Genomic DNA, 24,279 nt, shown 5'->3' with positions numbered 1-24,279 from the left:
CAGTGGGTGCTGCAGAGCCCTGGCTCTGACCTGGTCTCCCCTCTGCTTTGGGATGGCTCCAGCTGCTCTTCTCAGCCCTTCTGTGCCAGGGTGTGTTTTGGATACAGATGTTTGGGAAGGGGATTTGTTACAGAGCCACAGAAGGGTTTGGGTTGGAAGGGACCTTAAAAATCACCTTGTTTCAACCCTGCCATGGGCAGGGCCACCTTCCCTCAGACCAGGTTGCTCAGGACCCCATGCACTGTTCATTTAAGAGTGTTCTCGCCTTTCCAGGTGTGTCAGGAGTGAAGGCAGCTCGGCTGGAGGAAGCTCTGGCAGTGAAGCACTGTGCCCTGTCCCTGGTGGGGGAACCCATCATGTACCCACACATCAACAGCTTTGTGAGGCTTCTGCACCAGCATGGCATCTCCACCTTCCTGGTCACCAACGCTCAGTTCCCCGAGGAGATCAGGTAAGAGCTGCAGGAAATTCCTGCTAAACTTGCTTCTGAAACATTGGAGTGCTGACCTGTGTCCTAATCCTGTTTAGTGGCTGCTCAGAGTCAGCTCCACATGAGCACTGGCAATAAAAAATCCCCCTCAGCATCTGATTTTAACCTCAGTCTCCTCATGCTCCTTCTCATCCCTTTCTCCCCGTCGGTTTGATTCTTTTCTGTACCTCCTAAACAAATGGTGATTGCTGACAGAAGTGGAGAGGATGGCATGTGGCATCTCTGAAGGCATGGCAGGAGGGGAGCAGTGAGTGAGCTGTGGTTTGTGTCTGGGGCAGGAATAACTTCTGTCCTTCTGGCAGCCAGAGCAGGGCACTGAGCTCAGAGATTGCCTTTTGGGGCTGGTCTTTGTTCTGACCCCAGAGGAGCAGCTGTAAAGGCTCAGCCCAAAGCTCTGTCCAGCCCAGCATCCCCAGCAGGATCAGCAGGGGTGACAAGCACGTGTTCATCAGCAAAGTGGGATCCACTTAATCTCCCTCAGGGGCACTTGAGTGGAATCTTCCAAACACTTTAATGAACTCTTTCAGAGTCTTTCCAAAGGTAAAAAATCGCTTTTTGTGATGCTTTGGAGCACCCAGGCTGCTGTTACCAAAGTGTAGAAAGGAGGTGCAGCACGTGGGGAAATGCAGGCTCCAGGGAGGCTGGGGCTGCTCAGAGTCCCAGCAGTTGAGAACAGCAGCAAATCCAGCCCGGGAGCTGTGGGCAGAGTGGCCTTGGTGTGTCATCCAGCTCATTCCAGCTCCTCCTCTGTGCTCTTGGGACAGCTTCCTTTGCACTCCTCGTGGTCTGGATCTGGCTCTGAGGGGGGGCTGCAGGCAGTTTGGGAGTGAGTAATTATACACTACAAAGGCATTCCAAATGATTGAATAATTGTGTAATCAAGTTACTTAAAGTAATGTATTATGTGCCTGGTAGATAGAAATTGCTCTTTCCTAAATATAGCAGTTTAAAAAGAGAGCACACACTATTTTGAAGCTGCACTTTTCAGATCTGCTGAATCTTTTTAAAAAGAAACAAAAAAAGAAAGGGATAAAATGCTAGTCTTGCTGTCTTAAAAATTGCAACTGATCTTTGGCTCATCAAAGCAGATGATTTACTTAATATGGGAACTGAAGTAGGCACCCAACTCACTTCTGTGCTGTCAGCAGAGGAGCTGTAGTCAAAAAGTTCATCCTGCAATAGGCAGGGTGACCTCTGGTGCAAGAGAGCTGAGAGGGACTGGGGGCAAGGGATGGAGGACAGGACACAGGGAATGGCTCCCACTGCCAGAGGGCAGGGATGGATGGGATATTGGGAATTAGGAATTGTTCCCTGGGAGGGTGGGCAGGCCCTGGCACAGGTGCCCAGAGCAGCTGTGGCTGCCCTGGATCCCTGGCAGTGCCCAAGGCCAGGCTGGACAAGGCTGGGAGCAGCCTGGGACAGTGGGAGGTGTCCCTGCCCAGGGCAGGATGAACTTTAAGGTCCCTCCCAGCCCCTTCTGGGAGAGAGCAGTGTGGTCTGGGGTGTTGCTGGATTCAGGACAGGGGCTTCTGTGGGTGCCCCTTGTGCCTTCCTCTTCTCCTCCTCCTCCTCCTCTCCTCGGGCTGCAGCTTCACCTGCTGCAAGCTCACAATAACCTGAGGGAGGTTTTACACCAGGTGATCTCCTGTTGAACCTGTACCTGGCTCCTGTCTCTGATCCATGGCTGTGAACAACCCTCGTGTGTTGGGTTTGCCTTTATGATCAATAATAATGCCAATAATGAGCAGATGATTATAAATGCCCACCAGCAAACGGTCATTTTTGATGTTGCTGTTCCTGGTCCTTGTGGGCTCTGTCCTGCCTGCCTGGTGAAGCCACCTCAGGGCTGGAGGCCTGAAGTGGATTTATTTGATGGCACAGGTCAGCTGAAGATTTCAGCTTGGGATTTCTGCTTACATCCATGTGTAAATGCCATGGATTTGGTCTCCTGGATTTCACCTCAGGTGTCTGAGCTAGCAAATCCCTCCTGGTACCATACAGCTGGATTTGCTGTTATTCTACACTGGAGCTGTCCCAGGGACACCAGTGTGTGTCCTTATTCTCTCTGCACCTGTGGCTACCCTCTCTCCTTGTTCCCCCTTGTTCCCCTTGGCAGAATGTGCCCAGCTCACCCAGGCTCTGATCCCAGCCATGCAGAGCCCTGTAGGCCATTCCTGTTGAGGCTGAAATCCCTCCCTTGGATCAGTTCAAATTCCTCATTTCCCCCATGCCGACTGTGTCTGGCTCCTGCCTGTCCCTAGGTTTGAGAAGGGATGATTTTTCTTAGGCCCTCTTTTGAAAAGCACCTGCTCTATCTTCACTAAGGCCTCTTTTAATTAAGCAAAGGCAGCACTGAGTAAAGAAAGAGTTTGGCTCAGTGTTCCTGGAAACTGAACACTTCACTTAGGCCCAGAATATTTGGTCATTTTGGAGTCTGTGGCTTGGGTTGCCAGTCCAGAGAAACTTGTTTACAAAACTCAGATTTTAACCTGAAATGTTCAGTTTGTTCTGGGTTGTTTCATTTTGCTGTCTAAATACACACACAGAGAATGAGTTCCAATGGTTGGTTGAGTGTCCACATTAAGTGGATTTTTCTGGACACAAAGAGCTCTGATCAGTCTCACTCTGGCCAGTTCTTGTCCCTGTCACCTTTGGGTGACAGTGTATTTTTAGGTGGCACTGTTTGGCAGCTGAACAATAGCTTTTGATTTCTCCTCATCTTCTCTAGAGAACCAAATGAAGCTGGGACTGGTGCCTGCTCATTACAGACTTCACACAAAACACTCCCAAAATGCTGCCCCCAAATGCTGGGAGCTCTGTGGTACACTGGGATGTGATTGCTGATGCTGCAGCCCCCGGGTTGGGGGGTGCCATGAGGGGTGGGTGTGTTACACTCCCTGCCTTGGTCACTTCTCTCAGTGGAAAGGCTCTGTCTCCAACCTGAGGTGTGTCCCCATTCCTGGCGCTGCCCAAGGAAGGCCTGGATGTGGCACTCAGTGCCTTGGGCTGGTGGTAAGGTGGGCATTGGGCACAGGCTAGGCTTGGTGACATTGAAGGGCTTTTCCAGCCTCAGTGATCCTGGGATTCTGAGGGAGCTCCTTTCTAGGTTGTTCTTAATCCCTTTGATCCTTTTGCAGATGGACTGTGGTGCTGCTGCTTCTCCTTTATTCCCTTGGCATTTATGGAGGGGATTGTTGGAGTCCAGCACATCCCTCTGGCTGCCCTGGCTGGCTCCAGACCCTGGCAGGGGGCTTGGAGACCCTGGCATGAAGTCAAAAACACCTGTGGCTTCCATTTTAACCCGTGGAAAAAACTACCAACTCTGTATGAGGAATTACAAGCCACAAGGGTTTGAGTAGTGTGGTAGTTGAGTTAACGCAGGGTGAAAATGTAGAATTTTGGGATTTTTTAGACTAGGATTCACGGGGTCAAGATGGAGGGATTTGGGCATGTCCTGGCCTTCTCCTTCTTGTCCTCCATGACTTGGTGTGATGGTGACAGGGATCAGCTTCTACCCAGGCTCATCCCATGGCAAAGGAGGTTTAGTTCCTCCAGGAGTTCCTGGTGTTTGGCTCCCAGGTGCTGGGACCAGCACTTGTGACCAGAAAGGCTCTGCTCCAGGATTTCTGTGGAATGAGAACCTTGGCAATGGAAGGAGAACACAGCTGTGATTTGTGTGTGGATTTATTTTCTAAACAGCTTTGATATCCCTGCAAAAATGTCACTGGTGATCCTACTGCAGGTCAAGGGAGTTTGGCATGTCCAGCAGTAGGAACTGGCTGAATTAGGGCTAAATTCAGAGTCACAGGATCCCTAAGGCTGGAAAATCCCTCCAGGATCATTGAGTTCCATCTGTGCCCCATCCCTGCCTTGTCCCCAGCCCAGAGCAACGAGTGCCACATTCAACCCTTCCTCTGACACCTCCAGGGATGGGCAGTCCAAACCTCCCTGGGCAGCCCCTGCCAGTGCCTGACCACCTTTTCCATGGAGAAATTCCTCCTGCTGTCCATTTCTTTTGAATGGGATTATTTTGCCATGGGCCAAATAGATTTTGGAGAAAGGGCACAGCTTTGTGAATTGCAGAACCTCCCCGTGCCTCACCTGAACCCTTTCCTTTGGGAAGCCTTTCCCAGTGTGTCACAGCTCCACTGGAGTGAAATCTGCCCTGGTGCAGGGAGGAAGTGCCAAAGACATTGTCAGCCGAGGGCTGTGTGTGTGAGTTCTCAGCCTTGGGGCTGTTTGGTGTGGTTATGACACTTGGCAAAGATGAACTTTCCCTGGAAATATTGTCCAATTCCTCTTCCTGCTTTTGTAGGAGAGCACAAACTCAAGCTGCAGATTTGTGAAAGCAGCAGTTCCCTTTTCCCTTTGCAGGAGGCTGGAGCCTGTGACCCAGCTCTACGTCAGTGTGGATGCCAGCACCAAGGAGAGCCTGAGGAGGATTGACCGACCCCTCTTCAAGGACTTCTGGCAGAGGTTTCTAGACAGCTTAAAGGCCTTAGCTGAAAAGGTACCCACTTAAGAATGGATTTTTAAATGGCTTTTTTCTTCCTTCTACACTTTGCTGACTCACCACCTCTTTTTCTTCCTTCTCACCTTACCTGCTTCTACTTTCTGCAGAACTAGAAGACTTGAGAGGTTTTAAGATGGACCATGGAGTGGGTTCTGGGTGTATTGGGAGTATATTTCCATGGTTGGGGTGTTCAGGTGTATGAAGTACAGCAGGTTTGAGTGGGTTTCCAGGGCAGAATGTGTGTGTCAAATGGGGCAGTAAATGCTGTGAATAACAAGTGCTGTGAGGGATGAAGAGATTATCAAATAATAGATTTCTTAACAAAGGAGTTACACTAAAAACAGGCTGCTGAAGGAAAGCTGGAAATACAGGGAAGAGTTGTAAAGCCCCTGTGTTCCTTTGCTCTGGCTCTCAGGGGCTCCTTTGAAATGGCAGCATATGAGGGACATTAAAATGTGTGTGCTGGATTTCAGTAGCTCTGTCACCTTCCTGCTCCTGAGAAATCTGCTTTTTTTTTGTGGAAGGTAGAGCCAGCCCATGGGTTCTGAGCACAGCAGCAGGGGAGGCTTTGCCCTGTGCGTGTTGGACTCAGCTGAGCAGTGGTCTGGGGCCTCGGGGTGGTGTCAGCTCAGGCTCTGTGTGACAGGTGAGCTTTGGAGTAATTAATGAAGCACTTCTGGCCCCAGCAGCACATGAGTGGATAAGAAGAGTGCCTCACAAGCATGTCTGCCTCTCTTGTTCCTGCTCCTGGGCTCTGGTGGAAGCCAGGGCTGTGTTTTCTGATCTGGCAGCTGTTGACATGTTACCTGCTGGGATGAACAGCCAAGAGAGACTGTTGCTTTTGAATAATGAGGTTTTGTAGGAATAATGAGTTTTCCAGCCTTCTCAGATGACAGTGTTTGGACCATTCTCTGCCAAATGAATTTAGATTAGTGGATCTGTGGGACTCAGAGGAATTGAGTGGCACTTTCTGCTGCAAAGGCATGTGGGCAGCATGGTCAGGTGCTTTGTGTGTGATGGTGCAGCTCTCCTATGCAAAACCTCAGGCCAAACACTAAGGACATTGAAATGAAGTGGAAACTAAATTCTCTGTGAGCAGGGAAATCTGTGGGAAGAAGTAGAGCTAAAATACTGAAGGCATAAAGTACTGAAAAAACCTTTTGGGAAGTTGCTTTTGCCCATGGTTTCTTTCCTGCTGCCTCTCTTGACCCTGAGTGTTCATTACTGGGAGAAGTTTCCTTGCAAACAATTGAAGGTGAAAGTATTGGCAAGTCTGTCCATACAGCTAAAAATACTCTGGTCAAGGTGAAGAGGAGAGGAGAAAAGTAGCTCCACTAGCAGGTGCATTTTCTTCTCCAAGCAACTACACTTTGAAGGGTCCTTGAAACACTGATAACACGAGAGCCAATTAATGGTTGCTCCAGTTGAAACCCTGCTCTGCCAGCCCTGCTCAGCTGCACGAGGCAGCATCTCACGTGGGGGCAGCAGGAACTCTTGGGGAAGCTGCTGTTTGTTGGTTTTCTCTTAATCCCAAAATCAGGGAGGTTGGAAAAGCTGTCCCAGCCCATCCAGTCCAAGCTGTGCCCAGAGCACTGAATGCCATGTCTGGCTCTTCCTTGTGCGCCTCCAGGAGTGGGGACTCCAACCCTCCCTGGGCAGCCCCTGCCAAGGCCTGACCACCCTTTCCATGGGGAATTTTCCCTGATATCCAGCCTAAATCTCCCCTGGCACAGCCTGAGGCCATTTCTCTTTATCACCTATTCCCTGGAGCAGAGCCCGACCCCCCGGCTGTCCCCTCCTGGCAGGAGCTGTGCAGAGCCACAAGGTCCCCCTGAGCCTCCTTTTCTCCAGGCTGAGCCCCTTCCCAGCTCCCTCAGCTGCTCCTGGGGCTCAGCCCCTTCCCAGCTCCGTTCCCTGCCCTGGATACACCCCAGCCCCTCAGGGTCTGTCTTGTTGGGGGGCAGAAAACTGACTTTGGGTTGGAGTCTGCCTCAGCAGTGCCAGCACAGGGGACAATCCCTGCACTGATCAAACACAGGATTTTGGTTCCCAAAACCTCCAGGTGTTCCTGGGCAGCAGCAGCTCTCTGTTCCCCTCCCAGTTGCCCTGCCCAGAGCTGTTCTGTGGGATTGTGAATCTGGGAGGTGGTGGCAGCTAAAGCACCTGCAAATTCCTGGGAAATGCAGACCCTTCTCCAGGCTGGGTGTGGAATGCTGCTGCACTGTGTTGGGAAGGTGATGTTAATTTATCTGAAAACAAATACAAATCCCAGTTTTTCCCAGTGCCTGACAACCCTTCCAGGCTGATTCAGTCATTCCAAGGTGGAGAGGAGCTGGTACTGCAGCTCATCTGAGTCACTGCTGAGCAGTCATGGGCAGCTTTGAGCTGAGCACACTGAAAAATAAAAGTGGGCAAAGGGAGTTTATAGGAACATGAGTTGTACCTGCTGTGATCACCCTTGTGGGATTTGGGAGGTGCTGGTCCTGCTCTCTCCCTGCTCCCTGCCTGAGGCTGCAGGGGTGGGTGGTAACAAAAAAATCCTCTGGTTTGGTAATCCAGACTGAGAAGTGGGAGAAAGGAAGAGGGAAAGAAATGGTTTTAAGTGAGAAAGGAGAGAGGATGCTTGTGTTGGCTGTTCTCTTTCCTCCAGCCAAAGCCCAGGTCTTGTTAAATACGGGAGGGCCTAGGGAAAGATGGGCTTCTTGTCCCAGTGAGGTGGTTATAGAACTTCAGAATCCTGGAATGGTTTGGGTTGGAAGAGACCTTAAACTCACCTCATTTTAACCTCTTCTTCCAGCCCAGCCTGCTCCAGGCCCCATCCAGCCTGGCCTTGGCACAGTTATGCTGATAATGGATTTCATGCTTTTAATTGAACTTCTGCACAAAGTTCTTGAGCCTCAGTAAAAGGATGAATTTAATAACAAATTGTTCCAGGATGATCTGACAAGCCTCATCCAACATGTCAGGGATTAGTTGATTAGTTGCTACATCCATTTTCAAAGGAAGCCCAGGAAGAAAAGATAAAAACCTTTTGTGCTATTTCTCTCTGCAGCAAACAACATGAACCCCCCCCACACACACACACACACTTTGTCCACTGCTACTTGGAGCAAGTTTGATCCTTTCTAGAGCTGCTGTCATTGAAATGATCTCCATGCTAATTTTTCTGTGCTGAGAAGCACTTTTTGAGAGAGGAATTTATGTTAAACAGCAGGTAGACTCCCAAAGGCTCCTTTGTTTCTTGTCCTGAGTCCTCTGGCCCTGAAATTAAATGGAGAGAGAAAGGAAAGACGTGAGCAGGTGCAATTTAGGCTGTGCCCTTCCCAAACACCACATTTGAGTTTTGGAACCTCACCCTCTGACAGCCTTGAGTTTGTAAGAGTGATTGAGAGATGACTTGGCTTGATAGACAAGTTCTTGGAGCAGGCCCTGAGGATGTGAATCCTTGTCTCATCATCAGGATGAGAAATCTCTGCTAAAAGATGTTTCTTCCAGCCATTGCTGCTTCCTAATCCCTGTGCAATGAGGAATGAATTGCAAACCAATGATGAGGGTCCAGCTCAGGAGGGAAGGGGGAGATTTTCCATCCCTGGAGGTTTTAATACTAACTTGAGGTTTTTTTTCCAAAATACCTTTAACTAGATATGCTGAGCAAGAAAACAACCCATTGTGTGTGAGCTCTCATTACCCCCCCAGTCAGATTTGGGATCCTCGGGTTTTTGGTTTGGGCTCTGTTTCCCTCAGGTTGACTGGATCCAGTTCTGCAGGCTGAGGAACTTTGGGAATTTGTCTTGGCTGTTGTCCATAAAGCGAGTGTTTTCCCAAGCAGTAGGGGCATTAGCTGGGACAAATGGGAATCCTCTGCTGAGAACTGGAATGGGGATGCAGCCCACTCCACCTCCCTGCCGAGGCAGGGCCATCCCAGAGCCCAGGGCACAGCATTGTGTGCAGAGGCTGGGCAGGATCCCCGCTGAGGGAGACTCCAGCCCCTCCCTGGGCAGCCTGGGCAGGGCTGGCACTGCCCAGGGCAGAAGTTGTGCCTCCTGTGCAGGGGCAGCTCCTGGGCTCAGCCCTGCCCGTGGCTCTGGTGCCACTGCTGGGCCCCGGAGCAGAGCCTGGGCCCTGCTCTGCCCTCCCTGCACACAGGGACAGCCAGGCCTGAGGGCCCCTCTCAGCTGGGGCTCCTCTCCAGCCCGAGCAGCCCCGGCTCCCTCAGCCTTTCCTGGCACAGAGATGCTCCAGGCCCTCCTCATCCTCACACCTGAGCTGGCCCCGCTCCAGGAGCTGCTGTCCCTGAGGATGCAGGGCTGGACACAGCACCCCAGAGCTGCCTCCAGGGCTGGGCAGAGGGGCAGGATCCCTCCCTGACCTGCTGGGAATGCTCCTCCTGACCTGGGGTGAGCAAAACAGCTCTTGAATAAGTGGTTGCTGGTCCATGGGTGTCCATGGGCCTGCTGTGCTCTAGGCTGAAGGTCCCTCCTGTCACTTGTGCTCTGAGGAACGTCTTCCAGCCCTGGTGTGGTGTCACCTGCTCTGTCTTGTACCCCTTGAGTTCCTCATGATGAATCCTGTGCCATGCATGGGCTGGCCTGGCAGGACTTGCTGAGCTGCAGGGACCAGCAGGGGCCAGGTGCCAGTGTTCTCTCAGACAGCCTGGAGCCATGCACAGAGCAGGAATGAGCCCTGCAGGTTAATGGGATGGTATGGCACTGTGGGAACTGATGATGGGGCAGAACCTTGTCCTTCCTGTCCTTCCAGGAGGGTCACAAAGCAAAGGAAGCAGCTCACTGGCACTGCCAGGAGCTCAGGCTGTGCCTTTGGACATCACACACAGCACTGCTCCAGATCTGGGATCTAACCTTGCCCTCAAGCTCTTTCTGCTTCAAGGGGATTAGGATTTCCTGGAGAACCAGGGTCAGGGCTCGCTGGGAGAGGTGGAGCAGACACCTGGGTTTTTCCTTTATTAAAAAAAGATCAAGAAGGGAAATGGTTCCCTCTGCCTGTGCTAGGATATCACACACAGGCAGTGCCTGGGTTTGGTGGTTGGATGTTCCTTGCTGGCACGTGCTAGGAATGGTTTATGCAGGGGAAGGCACGAGATACAAAACCATCTCCCACTGCTGTCTCCAGGTCTGCATTTTCACACTGTTCACAGGTAGCTCTTGTTGCAGCCCTGGGTGTTGAAGAGACCAGTTTGATATTTAAATATTCCCAGCCTTGCATTTGCTGCTATTTACTTGACTCTTTTTGTTTTTCCCAACATTATCCTGTCTCCCATGTTACCCTTGTCTTTGTGTAATTACAAACAGCATAAATACATTGAGTTATATCCTCAGCAGGTTTTAGTGCTGATTATTTTGTAATAAATGACAGGAACAATTGTTTTTATGAAAAGACAGATTCGATTTGCAGGGAGATGATTTATGTGGCTCCTGGGGGAGGGGAGCCATGTCTGATGTTTCTGAGCAGAGGGATTTTTTAAGGAGAATTTAAATGTAAAATCTGCAACAGATGTTAGAATCAGTAATCAATTTTGCCACTATAAATTTAGAAGAATTTGACTCTTCTGCACAGTAAATGCTCCCACCAGCTGTGTTCTTGTTTTAATAGGATTGCTAATGAGACTTGTGGTGAAAGCCTTGGGCAATACAGCCTGAGGAGTGTGACACAGGTATGATGTTAATATGGAGTTATTGCTTCTGAAATCCACCCTGTCCTTTCAGTGTCCTCACAGCAATCCAAACCAGGCTTCAGCAAGATGCTTGGCTGCTGAGGGAGCAAAATCTCATTTCTCTGGCTGTGCCAGTCCCTCCTGGTTTGCTTGCAGGCAAGGAAGGGGGGAGATGTTCATAGCACAGCTCCAGTCAAAGGGATGTGCTATTCCAGCTGCTGTCCTGTGTGTGTTGGGGAGGCAGGGAGTGAGGCTGGGGGAAGGGACGGTTCTGTGGCTACCCCAGGCACAGGCAGTGGGTGGAATCCTTGTTCTTCCCATCCATCATCCCAGGTGAAGCCCCTCCTCTCATTCCTGCCTGGCAGAGGGTGCCCAGTGCCACCTCAGGGTTGGGACAGGGCAGCCCTGCCCCATCCCATGGTCTTGGGAAGTGGCAGTAACTGGGCCCTCCTCCTCCTCCTCCCCATCCAGCTGCACTCATCCCTTCCCTCCTCAGGCAGCAGACACTCTCCAGCTTGCCCAGCTTTTCTGCTGCAGAAATGTAGGGAGCATTTGCAATTCTTACCCTCTGTTCAAGAGCATCTCTCCTTTGCCTGGAGCTCTTCTAGAAGCTGCCTGAGAGATGCCAGCCTTGGCTTTTAGGGAGCTTGGTTCAAACCAGTCTCTGTTCCCTTTCCAGGTTATTAATTACCCAACCACCAGCCACGGGCTATTCCCTTCCCTGGACTTGGCTCTGGGAACTCCCAGCTCCCCCAGCAGCCTCTGTGGCCTTGGGGACATTTGGGCACATTTTTGTTCTCTGGTTGTGAACTGGAGCAGTTTTCACGGAGCGGCCTCCTGAGGAGACTGATCCCATGTGTGTTTTTAAGGGAACTCTCCAGAAGGAAAAGAGCAGCCCTAAAATTCTCCTTGTGGCAACAAGGGAAACTTGGGGCTTCACTTTGCTTCCAGCCAAGGTTTCATTTCAGCCCATTAAGCTGAGCTGACGGGGCTGAATGGCTCAGGTTGGGCCTGTGCAGGGCAGTGCACCACACTGAAGTTCCTAAATGCATTAACTCTGGATTTCTCTCCTCCCTGAGCCATCACAGCAGCTCTCACACGAGGAGTCAGGTGAGAGGCATTGGTTGGGTTCATTGAATCCATTCCTCTGGATCCTTGCATTTGGCATTTCAGGAAAGACAAGCTGACAAAACACCTGCAGGAGCGATGTGTTTGCTCATCTGCAATGGGCAGTGCCTAACAGACAGAAACACTGCAAGCTAGGAAAGGGATTTTCTGGGAATGTGGTGATGGTAGGAACACCCTCCTGGGCTTGGGAAAGGCAGAATCAGCAGGACATTGCTTTGGAGGGGGAGAAATCCGTTCCTGAAGGGTGCTTGTGATGGGCTGAGTGCAGGGGTGCTTGGGGGACAGGGCTGGAGTGCTGGAGCTAGGCTTGCACTGACACACAGACACGGGGACACACAGACACAGGGACACACAGACATAGGGACACAGACACATGGGACACACAGACGCATGGGACACAGACACAGGGACACAGACACATGGAACACAGACACAGGGACACACAGACACGGGGACACGCAGACACATGGGGCACACAGACGCAGGGACACACAGACACATGGGACACACAGACATAGGGACACAGACACATGGGACACACAGACGCAGGGACACACAGACACAGGGACACACAGACACATGGGACACAGACACAGGGACACAGACACATGGAACAGACACAGGGACACACAGACACATGGGACACACACACAGACACAGGGACACACAGACACATGGGGCACACAGACGCAGGGACACACAGGGACATGGGACACACACAGACACATGGGACACACAGACACAGGGACACATGGACACATGGGCACAGGGACATACAGGGACACATGGGCACAGGGGCATACAGACATATGGGCACACAGACACACGTGGACACAGGGACACACAGGGACATGTAGACACGGGGACACACACAGACACATGGACACAAAGACACACGGACATGGGCACACAGACAGTTGGACACATGGACAGGGTGCCCAGGGCTGTTGAGTGCCATGTGCCCTCTTGGTGGCCCTGGGGAGGTTCTCCTGCCCTGGGGTGAGACCCAGGTGCTTGGCTTCAAGGGGACTGGACCTGGTTTAGTTTGTTGGGACCTTCAGGGCAGGATCCTTCAGCAGAGCTCAGGGAATGGCTGTACCTTCAGTCTTGCTGTCTGATCAGCTCCCTCAGCTCCCAGTTCAGCTCCTGTGGGTCACAGAGACCCCAGACTGCCTTGGTCAGGGTGACTTTGGGCAGTAAACAGGCTCATGCCACGGAGTGCTGCTTCCCTGGTGCCGTGGGTGTGTGGGTGCCTTGGCTCTGTTCCTGTCCACCCCCAGCAGGACATGGGGAGCTGGGGGTGGCAGCTGGGTGCTGCTGGCTCTAAGAGCTGGCTGTGACCTCACAGACCATCCATGGTTTCCATGGCTGCTCCAGTGACTCCTCTGGAGGCTGTTGACTTGCAGGTTGTGTAGTTGGGGGCCCAGCCCTGTGTGTTCTCCTTGGATGAAGCTGCTGTTGGATTTGGCAATGGCAGAAATGCAGGAACTGCAGCACAAGGATGTAGTAAAAAAATGTGGGCAAACCCCAACTCAGGGAAGAAATGCTGATGTCTGGCTCTAGATCAGAAGGCTGAAGGATCTTCTTTATTAAAACTATACTATATTACATTAATATACTATTTAAAGAGATACTATACTATTTTACATACTTACTTCTTACTTACCTATCTATCAACTAACTGGCAAACTCGTGACTTCCTGCTGAGAGCCTGAGCCACAGCTGGATCCAACTGGTCACTGAACCCAAACAACCTTCACCAGAACCCAATCCAGCAATCACTTCAGGTAATTAATCTCCACACCAAATTCCACATGGGGAAAACAAAGGAGCAGAGATAAAGGTTATTTTCTCTTCTTCTCTCTGTGTTTCTCCTGAGAGACAGAATTATGTCTCTTTGTCCAGAGACTGTGAATGCCACTCAAGGATTCAGAGTCCCCTCTGAAGCTGCAAAGCAGCTGGGGCATCTTTCATTGAATTCCCAGAAATTCATATAATTCTGGTTATAATGTGGTAATTCATAGAATTCACCAGGGAAGATGTGAACTGTGGGTCCAGGGCAGGCCATGGAGATGCTCCAGGGGCTGGAGCCAGGCTGGGAGAGCTGGGGGTGTTCACTTGGAAAAGGTAAGGCTCCAGAGAGAGTTTAGAGCCCCTTCCAGAGCCTAAAGAGGGCTTTGAAAAGGAGGGAGAGGGACTTTTACACAGGCACAGAGTGATGGGACAAGGGGAACAAAATCCGTTTGGTGCAAGAACCAAATGAGATGCAGTGCAAATGATCTTTGTAAGTGCTTAGTGCTAAACCCAGCAGATCTGGAGTGTTGGGGGTGATGAGCCCTGAAACTGGAGAGTTGATGATCCATAATAAATACATGTAATAGAAAACAACTGTTTACAGAGCTGTACAAGTGTGTGTGTGTTTGCATCATTGCTTTTATGTCCTTCTAGCTCAGAGTTGGAATTTGCTTAACAATCCTGGGGACTCTGATCTTCCTCTGGGCTCTCAGAGTCCAGCTTGCTGTGGGAGCAGCAGGATCTGAAGGCATTTCATGGACCCTGGGTCTCTAAAGGAGTGTTGTAATGTGAGGTGTTGAACTTTCAGGTATCCCCTCCTCAGGTGGAGCACACCTTGCACTGTTAATCCCCAGGCACCAGGACTTGAGTAAATTCTTTGCTGGGGTTTTTATCATTCCCCCACTCAGCTCCAGCACCTGCAGAAGTTCTCTCAGCCCCAGCTCAAGCTCACCTATTTACCAGAATGGGCACTTAAAATGTTTAAAGCCCATAATTGTTCTTCTTTTAGAGCCCAACTCTTGAATTAAGGCTTTACAAGAGCACTGAATTTGCAAGGATTGCTTAATCAATATGAGAAATTTATGTCAGATCCTTGTTTACGCTGCTCTTTGTGAAGTGAACTGGGCAGGATTTTCAGCAACCCTGGTGGGGTTTGCAGATCTATTTTAAATCATTTGGACAAAACCCAGAAGAAAAATATAAATCATTTGCTTCACAGCCTGCAAGAGTGTTTTTTAACAAGGTAATTATGTTTTTATGGCAGCTTAATCTCTGCTTTCATCACTGGAAGTTGCATTGCTGGTCTGTTATTTCCCAGGATAACAAGTGTCACTATTCCCATAAATACAGTCACCCCTTCCCAGGCTGTGGCTGAGCTCCTGTCTGTGCCAGCCTCACAGGAACAATCCCTTCCCAATATCCCATCTCACCCTGCCCTCTGGCAGTGGGAAGCCATTCCCCCTGTCCTGGCACTCCAGGCCCTTGTGCCAAGTCCCTCACCATCCTTCCTGTGGAATCCTTCAGGTGATGGGAGACGACAGATGCATCACCCCAAAACATTCCCTCCTCCAGGCTGATCCTGCAGTTACTCCCTCAACCCTTTGGTATTACAGGGTTATTTTAAATAGTTTTTTCTCCTTCCCTGTATGCCCTATGGCTGAGCAAAACAGTGATTTTGAATATTCCTTCAGGCCCATGGGAAATCTTAATGGGAAGTTGTTTTCCTGCCTGAGATTTCCAACTACAGAGATCTGTGAGGAAGCAGCCAAGTCTTTGGCTGGGTGTAGAAACAACTGGGATGGCTGAAAACTCCTGGGCAGCTGGCAGTGCTGGGGGGCAGCTGGGCTCCAGCCCTGGAGCTGGAGTGGCTTTGGGAATGTTCAGCTCCTGCCTCAGCCCCAGCCTTTGCCTGAATGGGGCTGGGTTTGAGCTGCTCTTTTTGAGCTGCTCTTCTCCCCCATTGTCTTTTTGCCCAAGCAAATGCCACTCTCAGGCTCTTTCTCAGCTTTCACCAGTCTGTGTTAAGATGCTGATGTGTTGTTGTTAGAGGCCAACTTCCTCCTGCCACACTGAGGCTGGAAAAGCCTCCAGGGTCCTGAGTCCAACCATTTCCACCACTGACCCTGTGCCCACATCACCTGGGGATGGGCACTCCACCACCTCCCTGGTAGATGTGCCAGGGCCTGACCTCCCAATCAATAAAGAAATTTCCCCAAAATCCTCCCTGATCCTCCCCTGGCCCAGCCTGAGGCTGTTCCCTCTCCTCCTGTCCCTGTTCCCTGGAGCAGAGCCCGACCCCCCGGCTGTCCCCTCCTGTCAGGAGCTGTGCAGAGCCACAAGGTCCCCCTGAGCCTCCTTTTCTCCAGGCTGAGCCCCTTCCCAGCTCCCTCAGCTGCTCCTGGGGCTCAGCCCCTTCCCAGCTCTGTTCCATTCCCAACCCCTTCTTTGGAACTCCCCTGTAGTTTATTATTTTATATTGTGTTTCTCCTGCCTTCCCTGCACTGCTGGGGTCTGACTGTGCCCTGAGGTGATAGGTTTGTCACTATGAGATGACAGCTTTGCCATGGTGACTCTCCAGGCCTGAGAGACCAGGTCATGGAACATCAGGATGTGCTTGTGGAGCTGTGTCTGGGACATTTTGGGGAATGTGACAGGAGAGGAGGCTGGACCAAGTCCCAGATTTTCCTTCAGCTCTCCCCCCTCTGAAGCCTCTTCTTTCCCACATCTGACCAGACACGAGCATGTATTGAGCAGCCCTGAGGATGTGGCACTTGGGGACATGGTCAGTGGTGGCCTTGGCAGTGCTGCGGAAGTTCAGTGAGTTCAGTGCTGCTGAACTGGACCTTGGAGGGCTTTTCCCCCCTGACCCCATTCAGTGTCTCCCATCCTGTGCCTTTGCCTGTCCTGGGCAGTAGAGGAGGAGCCATCCCTGTGGTCAGAGGGAAGGAGCTAGGGGTTCTCCAGAGCCAGCAGCTCTGGGGGAAGGGAGAGATGGGCTGGAGCCAAGGTCAGGGCTGGCTGAGCTCCTGTCATGAGGCAGAGCAGCAGCTGGGGCAGGACAAGGCCCTGTCCCCTGGGATGTGCCTGGCAGGTCCCTGCTGCTGCAGCAGCTGCTGCTCCAGCCCAGGGATGGAAAAGGTCCTGATCCCACCTGTCCTGGGAGCTTTCACAGCAGCATTTCCTGCCAGGCTGCTGCTGGGGTCCTGTGAAAGTCACAGGGACTGTTCAGGAGTTCACTGGAACTTTTCTGCTGCTGGAAGGGGTTTTTGTTCCACTCTCTGCCCGGCTGGAGCCTGGCAGTGCTGTGCTTGTGGCACCCCCAGGCTCCTGCTGATGCTTTTCCTGCCTCTGTGCAGTTAAACATCCACCCTTTCCTGGGAGAAGAACCAGCTCAGCCTGGTTAACAGCAAGCTTGAAGTGGGTTTTGCTGCTGATTTGATAGGATCTGTTTTCGTGCTGTTCTATTTTAAGTCCCTTTGCATTGGGCTTCTTTTTCCCTGGGTATAAATTTTACATGATTCCTTGAAACTGCACTGGAAATATGGAAAAGAAAGGAATAATCACTGGAATGTTGTTGGTGCTGATTTCCAAGGGCAAGTGTGTTAAAACCGAGTCCATGGAAAATGAATGAAGAACAGTCATGGTATGGATTAACTTAAGAACAACATTTTCAGCTCTCAAAACAAAGTTGTTGCTGTACTTTGTTTTATATCTAGAAATTTTTCAATAATCTGATTAATTTCTGCTGAAGTATGAAGCACTAAAGTAGATTACAAGCGAGTACAGGAGGAGTGAGTGTGGAGGGAGTGAAATTTGGTGTTTTATTCTCCTTGGTTGCCAGTCCTGATCCCTTATTCCTGTGCTTCATACATCAGCAGGGCTGTGCAGAGGCTGAGGGGCTTTTCTGGTGTAAAATTCCAGCTTGGGAATTAATGCTGTTGAGTTAATCTCACTGCAGAACTTTCTTGTTCTTTCCAGGCAGGATTTCAGAGGTGGGGGAGACACCAGGGCAGTTGTGTTGGGTGATAAAAAGCCTGATGCAGACCAAAAGTCCAACTTCGCTGTTTTCCTCATTATTATTCAGGACAGTTTTCATCTTATCTTCAAGGCGTTGGAAGAACAAGGAATTTCATATAGAGATTAGGCTTGGCTCTTCACAATAATTATACTTCAGAGAGACAATTTTGGATCTTACACATTTACATTAAAGCTGGAAGAATTAAAAACTGCTTTAAAGGGACTACCTCAGGCTCCAGGTTCAAGACAAGATGCAGGACCAGTCCTCATCATGTGGACATCACCTTGTAATTGTATTTTTCCTGATTCCCTAATTAGTTCTTTTGCCTGATTTCCTCACAAGGAGCAGGAATGGCTTTTGCATGGAAAAGTAGTGCCAGGTTTGTGTTTTGGTTTGGGTTTATGTTTGTTTTGTTTAAGTTTGGGGTTATTCTGTAGAAACATCCCAGTTGCTTTGGCATTAGCACTCAGATGACAGAATCATGGAATGGGCTGGGTTGGAAGGACTTTAAAGACCATCCCTTTCTACCTCCCAGCCAGGGGTAGAGGTGCTACACACTCCATCTGCTTTGAGGAAAGGTTTTAAATCTCAGATGAGAAAAGTTGAGCACCTAAAGAGATATTTTTGTGCTTAGACATACTAGAAAACACAGATCTTGGGTAAGTTCTGAGCCCTACTTTAAATACCCGTATTTGGCTTTTTTGTTATGCCCATGTAACAACAAATGATTTTCTGCTTGTTTTATGCAGTAATAAACTTGGTTTATCCAAATCCAAATAAAACCTCACTTTTGGAAGTGCAATGTGGCTGAAAACTCCAGGCTGCCTCTCAGAATTAGAAATGTCTCGATTCCAGTTAAGCTCAGAGTTTACAGTAACTTTTGGGTCACTGCAGGCAGGAAAACACAGGGCCCAGTGATCCATCTACAGCTTTTGAACCTTCAGAAACTCCAGAATCATGGAAAATCCACATCCCCAAGTACCTGAGTATCAATAATTTGGATTTGCTTTTCTCCACACCCAGACAGGAAGCAAAGAAGGTCCTTTAATACGAGGTGAAATGTTGTGCAGGGTCCAACAAAAGGGTGAGGGTGGCTTTGTCCCCATCCTGGGGATGACGTGGGGACAATCCAGGGTGAAGCTCAGGGATCTGGAGCTGAGCCTCAGGTGGAGCCTGGGTTCAGCACTGACTTCTGGAGCACTCAAAGCCCTGCTCTGAGCTTTGCTGGTGTCTCACAGCAGAGTTAATGTGTTAATTAGCCTATGCTAATGAGCACCAGTTTTAGCACTGGAGACAAAGGCTGCACTTGCTCTCACCTGGGTATTGATGGCATCAATGCTTCGTGGGTTTGTGGGTTCCTACGCAGCAGAGCCTGCTCAGGGTTTGCTTTAATGCTCATTTGCCTGAGGAAAGGAAGCTGAAAACTTCTGTGCTCTGTGCTGGGTTCAGCTCTGTGCAATGTGCTCAGCTGAGCCCTCCCTGGCCCTGCAGTGAGTGTCACAGGGGGTGACAGTCACTCCCCAGCACTCACAGCTCCTGGTTTCCAAAATAAGGGATTCATCTGTATCCTTCCAAGGGTATGAGCCTTCCCTGGTGGTGCTCTGGAGTGTGATGGGTCCTACAAAGAGTCCAGAGGAGGCCATAGAGCTTCTCCCAGGTCTGGGACACCTCTGGAGCCAGGCTGGGAGAGCTGGAGGTGCTCACTTGGAGAGGAGAAGGCTCCAGGGAGAGCCCAGAGCTCTTCCAGAGCCTAAAGGGGCTCCAGGAGAGCTGGAGAGGGACTGGGGATGGGGGATGGAGGGACAGGACACAGGGAATGGCTCCCACTGCCAGAGGCAGGGATGGATGGGATATGGGGCAGGAATTGTTCCTGGGAGGGTGGGCAGGCCCTGGCACAGGTGCCCAGAGCAGCTGTGGCTGCCCCTGGATCCCTGGCAGTGCCCAAGGCCAGGCTGGACAGGACTGGGAGCAGCCTGGGACAGTGGGGGTTGTCCCTGCCATGGCAGGGGTGGGATGAGATGCACTTTAACATCCCCCCAACCCAAATCATTCCAGGATTGTGTGACCTGCAGAGCTCCTGGGAGCTCCTTGAGAGCTGGATTTGGGAGAGGCAGGAGTGACCTCCCGTCCTTTCAGAGGGGCTCTGTCTCTGGCTGAACTGCAGGGCTTTGGAAACCTTTGGAATCTGGTTGGGATCTGAGATTTCCTCGGGCTGTGTTTTGGATCTTCCCTCCCTGCTAAGGTTTCTGCATAAAGCAGTTCCTTATCGGCTGTGGGGAAGAGATTTGGCTGCAGGGGCTTTTCTTCCCGATCCACATCCCTGTGACAAGTCATTTCCAAGTGTGAAAAGCGCTTTGCTATCTGTATTCAGCGCTGGCTGCTTGCATAACCCGGGCAGGGACGGGCTGAGCCTGCGGGGCTGGGGCTGCACCCACCCGCCCGTGCCACCGTCAGAGCAGCCCCTGCCAGCTCAAAAACTCGGAGATTGTGCCATGAAAGGAGTTTTTGCAAGTGGAGCCTTTCCTTGAAGAGAGGAAGAAAATCCTGAGCTGCCTTTGAAGTGGTTCCTGCTCCTCATCCAGTGCTGAAAGGGCTGTGAAGTTGTGTGAAACAAAGGGTAGGTTCTGTTTAGCGTTTGCACCGTCATTTTCTCTCCCCCTGAGAGTGCTTTTTTCATCCAGCTGTACTGTGTTTCTGTTGAGAATGTTGAGATTTGTTAGCTGCAAAAATAGGGATTTCTGTGGAGGAGTCTGTAGATGAAATGGCAATAAAATAATTTTATCAGTACCTAAGGAATGCGAGTGTTCAGGATACCTGAACCTAAGCCAGCAGCTGAAACAAAAATCTCGGTGCAGTTCTGTTTGCTTCCAAACAGGGGGACATTGATACTCTGCCTGAACAAAAGAGTTCAAGTGACAGGATCCAAGGTGAGGGCGTGGAGATGCTTTCTGCCCCACCTGGAGAAGTGAGCTGCTCTCTGCCCCAGCCAAGCCCGTGTCCCTCCAGGGACACAGAGCCTGTGTCCTGCTCTTTGCAGGTGATGTGTTCCCTTTTCCTCCTGGGATTAGACCTGCTGTTTCATGAAGAATAATTACATTGGATCTAGGAAAAGATGAACAATGAGGAGGAGAGAATTAAAAAGAAATTATAAAAAAGAAGCAGCCCAAATCCCTCGTGGAAGGGAGCACTTTGCCAGAGTGACACTGAGTCCTCTGGTGAGGTATCCTGGGCTGGGGCTGAGGCTTGGCCAGATCTGTGCCTTAGAGATAGGGCCAGCAGCAAAGCCTGCACAGGCAGCAGGGATCCATTGGTACATGAAACAGGCTGGAGGATGTGAGGATGGCTTCCAGGGATAATGGCCTGCCTTGGGAGCAGGCTCAGAGTCAGCACTGCCCCTCTGCTCTGGGCTGGCCCATGGCAGCTGTCCCATTGCTCTCCAAGATGCACCAGGGAGCTTCCCAGTGTGTTTCAGGAGCTGCTGGAGTGGGGCAGGGGTGCAGCACCCTGGGGGCTCAGCTAAGCCTTCAGCTCACGGGAAGGAGCCCTGTCTGTGTCAGGGTAATCCCATTCCTGTCTGTGTCAGGATAATCCCAGCCCTGTCTGTGTCAGGGTAATCCCAGTCCTGACTGTGTCAGGGTAATCCCAGTCCTGACTCTGAGCTCTGGCCATGGGGCACTGCTGGTGTGGGACTGGGCATGAGACACCCTGGGACAGAAGGTTTGGTCTTTTTCATGGAATCACAGAATGTCCTGAGCTGGAAGGACCCCCAGGGATCATCCAGTCCAACCCCTGTCCCTGCACAGACACCCCAGCAATCCCAGCCTGGGCATCCCTGGAGCTCCTGGAGCTCTGGCAGCCTCGGGGCCGTGCCCATTCCCTGGGCAGTGCCAGCACCCTCTGAAGGAAGAACCTTGCCCTGAAATCCAAGCTAACCCTGCCCTGGCCCAGCTTCCAGTCTGCTTTTCCTGTCCCCACAGAAAGCTGCCCCATAACCCCACATCACCAAGCTCTCTGAAGGGGACAGGCAGGGAGGCATGAGCCAGGGAGGGGGCCCTGGCAGCTGTGACAGTGCCCGGGGCAAGGGGGACAAGAAGAGCATCCAGTACTGTGTGAAGCCACACCTCTGACAAAATCCCCTCATTTTCTGAGGATGTTTGGATACTGGCTCCACCCAGGAGCTCTAGTGGAGGTGTTCTGCCCACAGCAGCTGGAGCTGATGCCCTTTAAGGCCCCAACCCAAACCAGTCTGTGATTCCATGAGTAGTGGTTTGGGGCCAAAATGTGTCGGTCAGTGTATGCTGAGACCAAGATCTCAGATCCACCTAGTGGAAGGATTCTTTATCCTCAGGATCCTCCCTGGTGCCCTGTCCTGACACTGAAGGGCTGCAGTGCTTCCTGGGGTAGCCTGGAAGGATTTTAGCAGGAATTGCCCAAAGGGAAAAGGTTGGAGCTTCCCTGGCTCGTTCTGCCCTCCTTCACCCTCAGGAGTTTCAGGTGGCTGTTCCCAACTTGCATTTTTGGGACCCTGGGAGCTGCCCCTCCGTTCCAGGCTGGTCTGTGCACAAAGATAAAGCAGCCCCACAGCCTTCACTGCCACCCATCTGGAGGGTTTTTCTCACTGACTCCTCTTCCTCTGTGTTCTCCTCATGACTGGAGTGGAGTAACAGCTGCTTTTTGTGACAACACCGAGTGTGGAGCATCCTGGGCTGCTTTTATATCCTGATGCTTTAGATCGTTAAATTCTCACGGCTTAAGCTCTTTATTTCTTGTTTTGCTGTGCTTATGAGAGGATCTCCTGGGGCCCTATTGTACAACAAATACAAATAATCCATGAATAAAACAGCCTGACTGTTTGTACTGCAGGCAGTCTGCAAGGATTGCTCCCAGATAACGTTTTGGGATATTACTCATTTTGATCTGTGCCTTCTACCAGTGTTTCTCTGCTCAACAGCACTGCAGAGATGTTGCCCTCTGGAAAGAGGCTTCTCCAGATTAATTTCTGATTTTTCTACCTGGTTGCTCTCTGCCTTTGGCAGAGTTTCAGTTTCCTTCTGTGCTCTCCCTGCCCAGCTGTGGTGAGTTCTGCAGGTTATGGGGTAGCTCAGGTGTTGCAGTGGTGCACACAGAGGCTGCAGTTGTTTCTCGGCAGGGCTGCCCCGGGGGGGAGAAGCCCTTTAAATTCTCTGATAGCACGTTTAGTTTTATGAAGTCCTTGACCTTAAACTTCTCAATGAGCTGGGATGTGAATTGGAGAGCAGTAAAATGAGATTTAAACGGGAGAAAGCCCCACTTCCCTGCCTGGGAGGATGTGCTGCTCTCACTGGGGCTGCTGTGAAACAGGACCAGTTATGTTAAATACAAACTGGTATTTACTGGTGCCTTGAAGCTGCTGCACTTGTTCCCCACTGGGAGCTGCCCTTTGGGGAGCCAGTTCTCGTTAATTGGTATCCAATCATTGCACAGGATTGACGGGTGTGTGCACTGCAGATTTTCCTTCTCAGATCTTTTCCCTCTACTTTCTTCTTCCCCTGTATGTGCAAACACCGTGTTTATTTTTCTGTATTAGCTCCTCTACTGTTCTCTCTTCAGTAATTAACAGTTGATTTCCTGCTTGTCTCTTGACCTTTCTTTTGCCAATCCATTCAAATCACAAGAATTTCTTGTTCTTTAAATATCTGCTTAAATGCCATGTGTAGAGGTCAGCTGGTTTAGTTCTTGACATATTTGGAAGAAGATGTTCCTGGTGTTCATTTGTTTCTCTTCTAGTTATTGCTTAGTAAATAACCTAGAAGGTTTGCATAGCAAATTGGTGTAAAATTACTTTTCCCCCTGTGGAACACACAGAAATGGGGGGTAGGTGAGTGATACCTTGATTTTTATACAGAGGACAGAATTCACTGACGTGGCAGTCAGTTTCTGAAGGACTAAAATGTTCCTTCTCTGGGCACCGTGTGCCAGGGCCTCCCCTCCCTCACAGGGAGGAATTTCTTCCTCCTGGTCCTGTCCCTCCATCCCCTGTCCCAAGTCTCTCTCCATCTTTCCTGTAGCTCATTCAGGTTCTGCAAGACCACAGTTAGGTGACCCCAAATCTCCTCCTCTCCAGGTGAACATTCCCAGCTCTCCCAGCCTTTCCTCCCAGCAGAGCTGCTCCATCCTTGCTCATCCTGGAGCCTCCTCTGGGCTCCTCCAGCAGCTCCAGCTCCTCCTGTGCTGGGCCCAGGGCTGGGGCACTCTGCAGGTGGGGTCTCACCTGGGCACAGGGGCAGAATCCCAATCTCTCCCCTGATGCCCACACTGGGATCAGTATTTACATTTTCCAGTCCACAGTATGCAGGAACAGCAAAGGAGTTAATCCAAACTGCAGATTTGTCAGAAAATTGCTCTATAAATAACAATAAATTCCAAAAATAAGTGAAATAGAACATCAGTAGAAGATGAAGGAAACAAGTGGCTGTGAGGAGTGAGGAGTGGATTTGTTCCATGGTCAAGTGCTTGTGTTGAGAGGCCTTTTGTCACCAGTGACTCCTTTGGAGAGCAGCCCTTGGAGTGAAAATCAGAATAACTCCAAGCAGAGAAGTTCTGGGAACTGCTCCCAGGGAACAGGGACAGGAGGAGAGGGAATGGCCTTAGGCTGGGCCAGGGCAGGCTCAGGGTGGATTTTGGGG

At 50.8% G+C, this 24,279-nt stretch overlaps 1 protein-coding gene across 7 annotated transcripts in view; it reads left to right on the top strand.

The window, feature by feature from the left end:
* LOC110472027 (S-adenosyl-L-methionine-dependent tRNA 4-demethylwyosine synthase TYW1) overlaps positions 1-24,279 on the top strand; it is a 97,499-nt gene that overhangs the window by 50,906 nt on the left and 22,314 nt on the right. For all 7 annotated transcript variants that reach the window (XM_077787468.2, XM_085557108.1, XM_085557109.1 and 4 more), the window contains exons 13-14: positions 274-451; positions 4,865-5,000. In XM_077787468.2, coding sequence (XP_077643594.1) covers positions 274-451; positions 4,865-5,000 — 314 coding nt within the window. The remainder of the gene's footprint in view (positions 1-273; positions 452-4,864; positions 5,001-24,279) is intronic.

The sequence above is a fragment of the Lonchura striata genome, chromosome 19, assembly GCF_050655825.1.
Source record: "Lonchura striata isolate lonStrDom1 chromosome 19, ASM5065582v1, whole genome shotgun sequence".
NCBI classification, from domain to species: Eukaryota; Metazoa; Chordata; class Aves; order Passeriformes; family Estrildidae; genus Lonchura; species Lonchura striata.
This window is presented reverse-complemented; position numbering and strand designations above follow the sequence as displayed.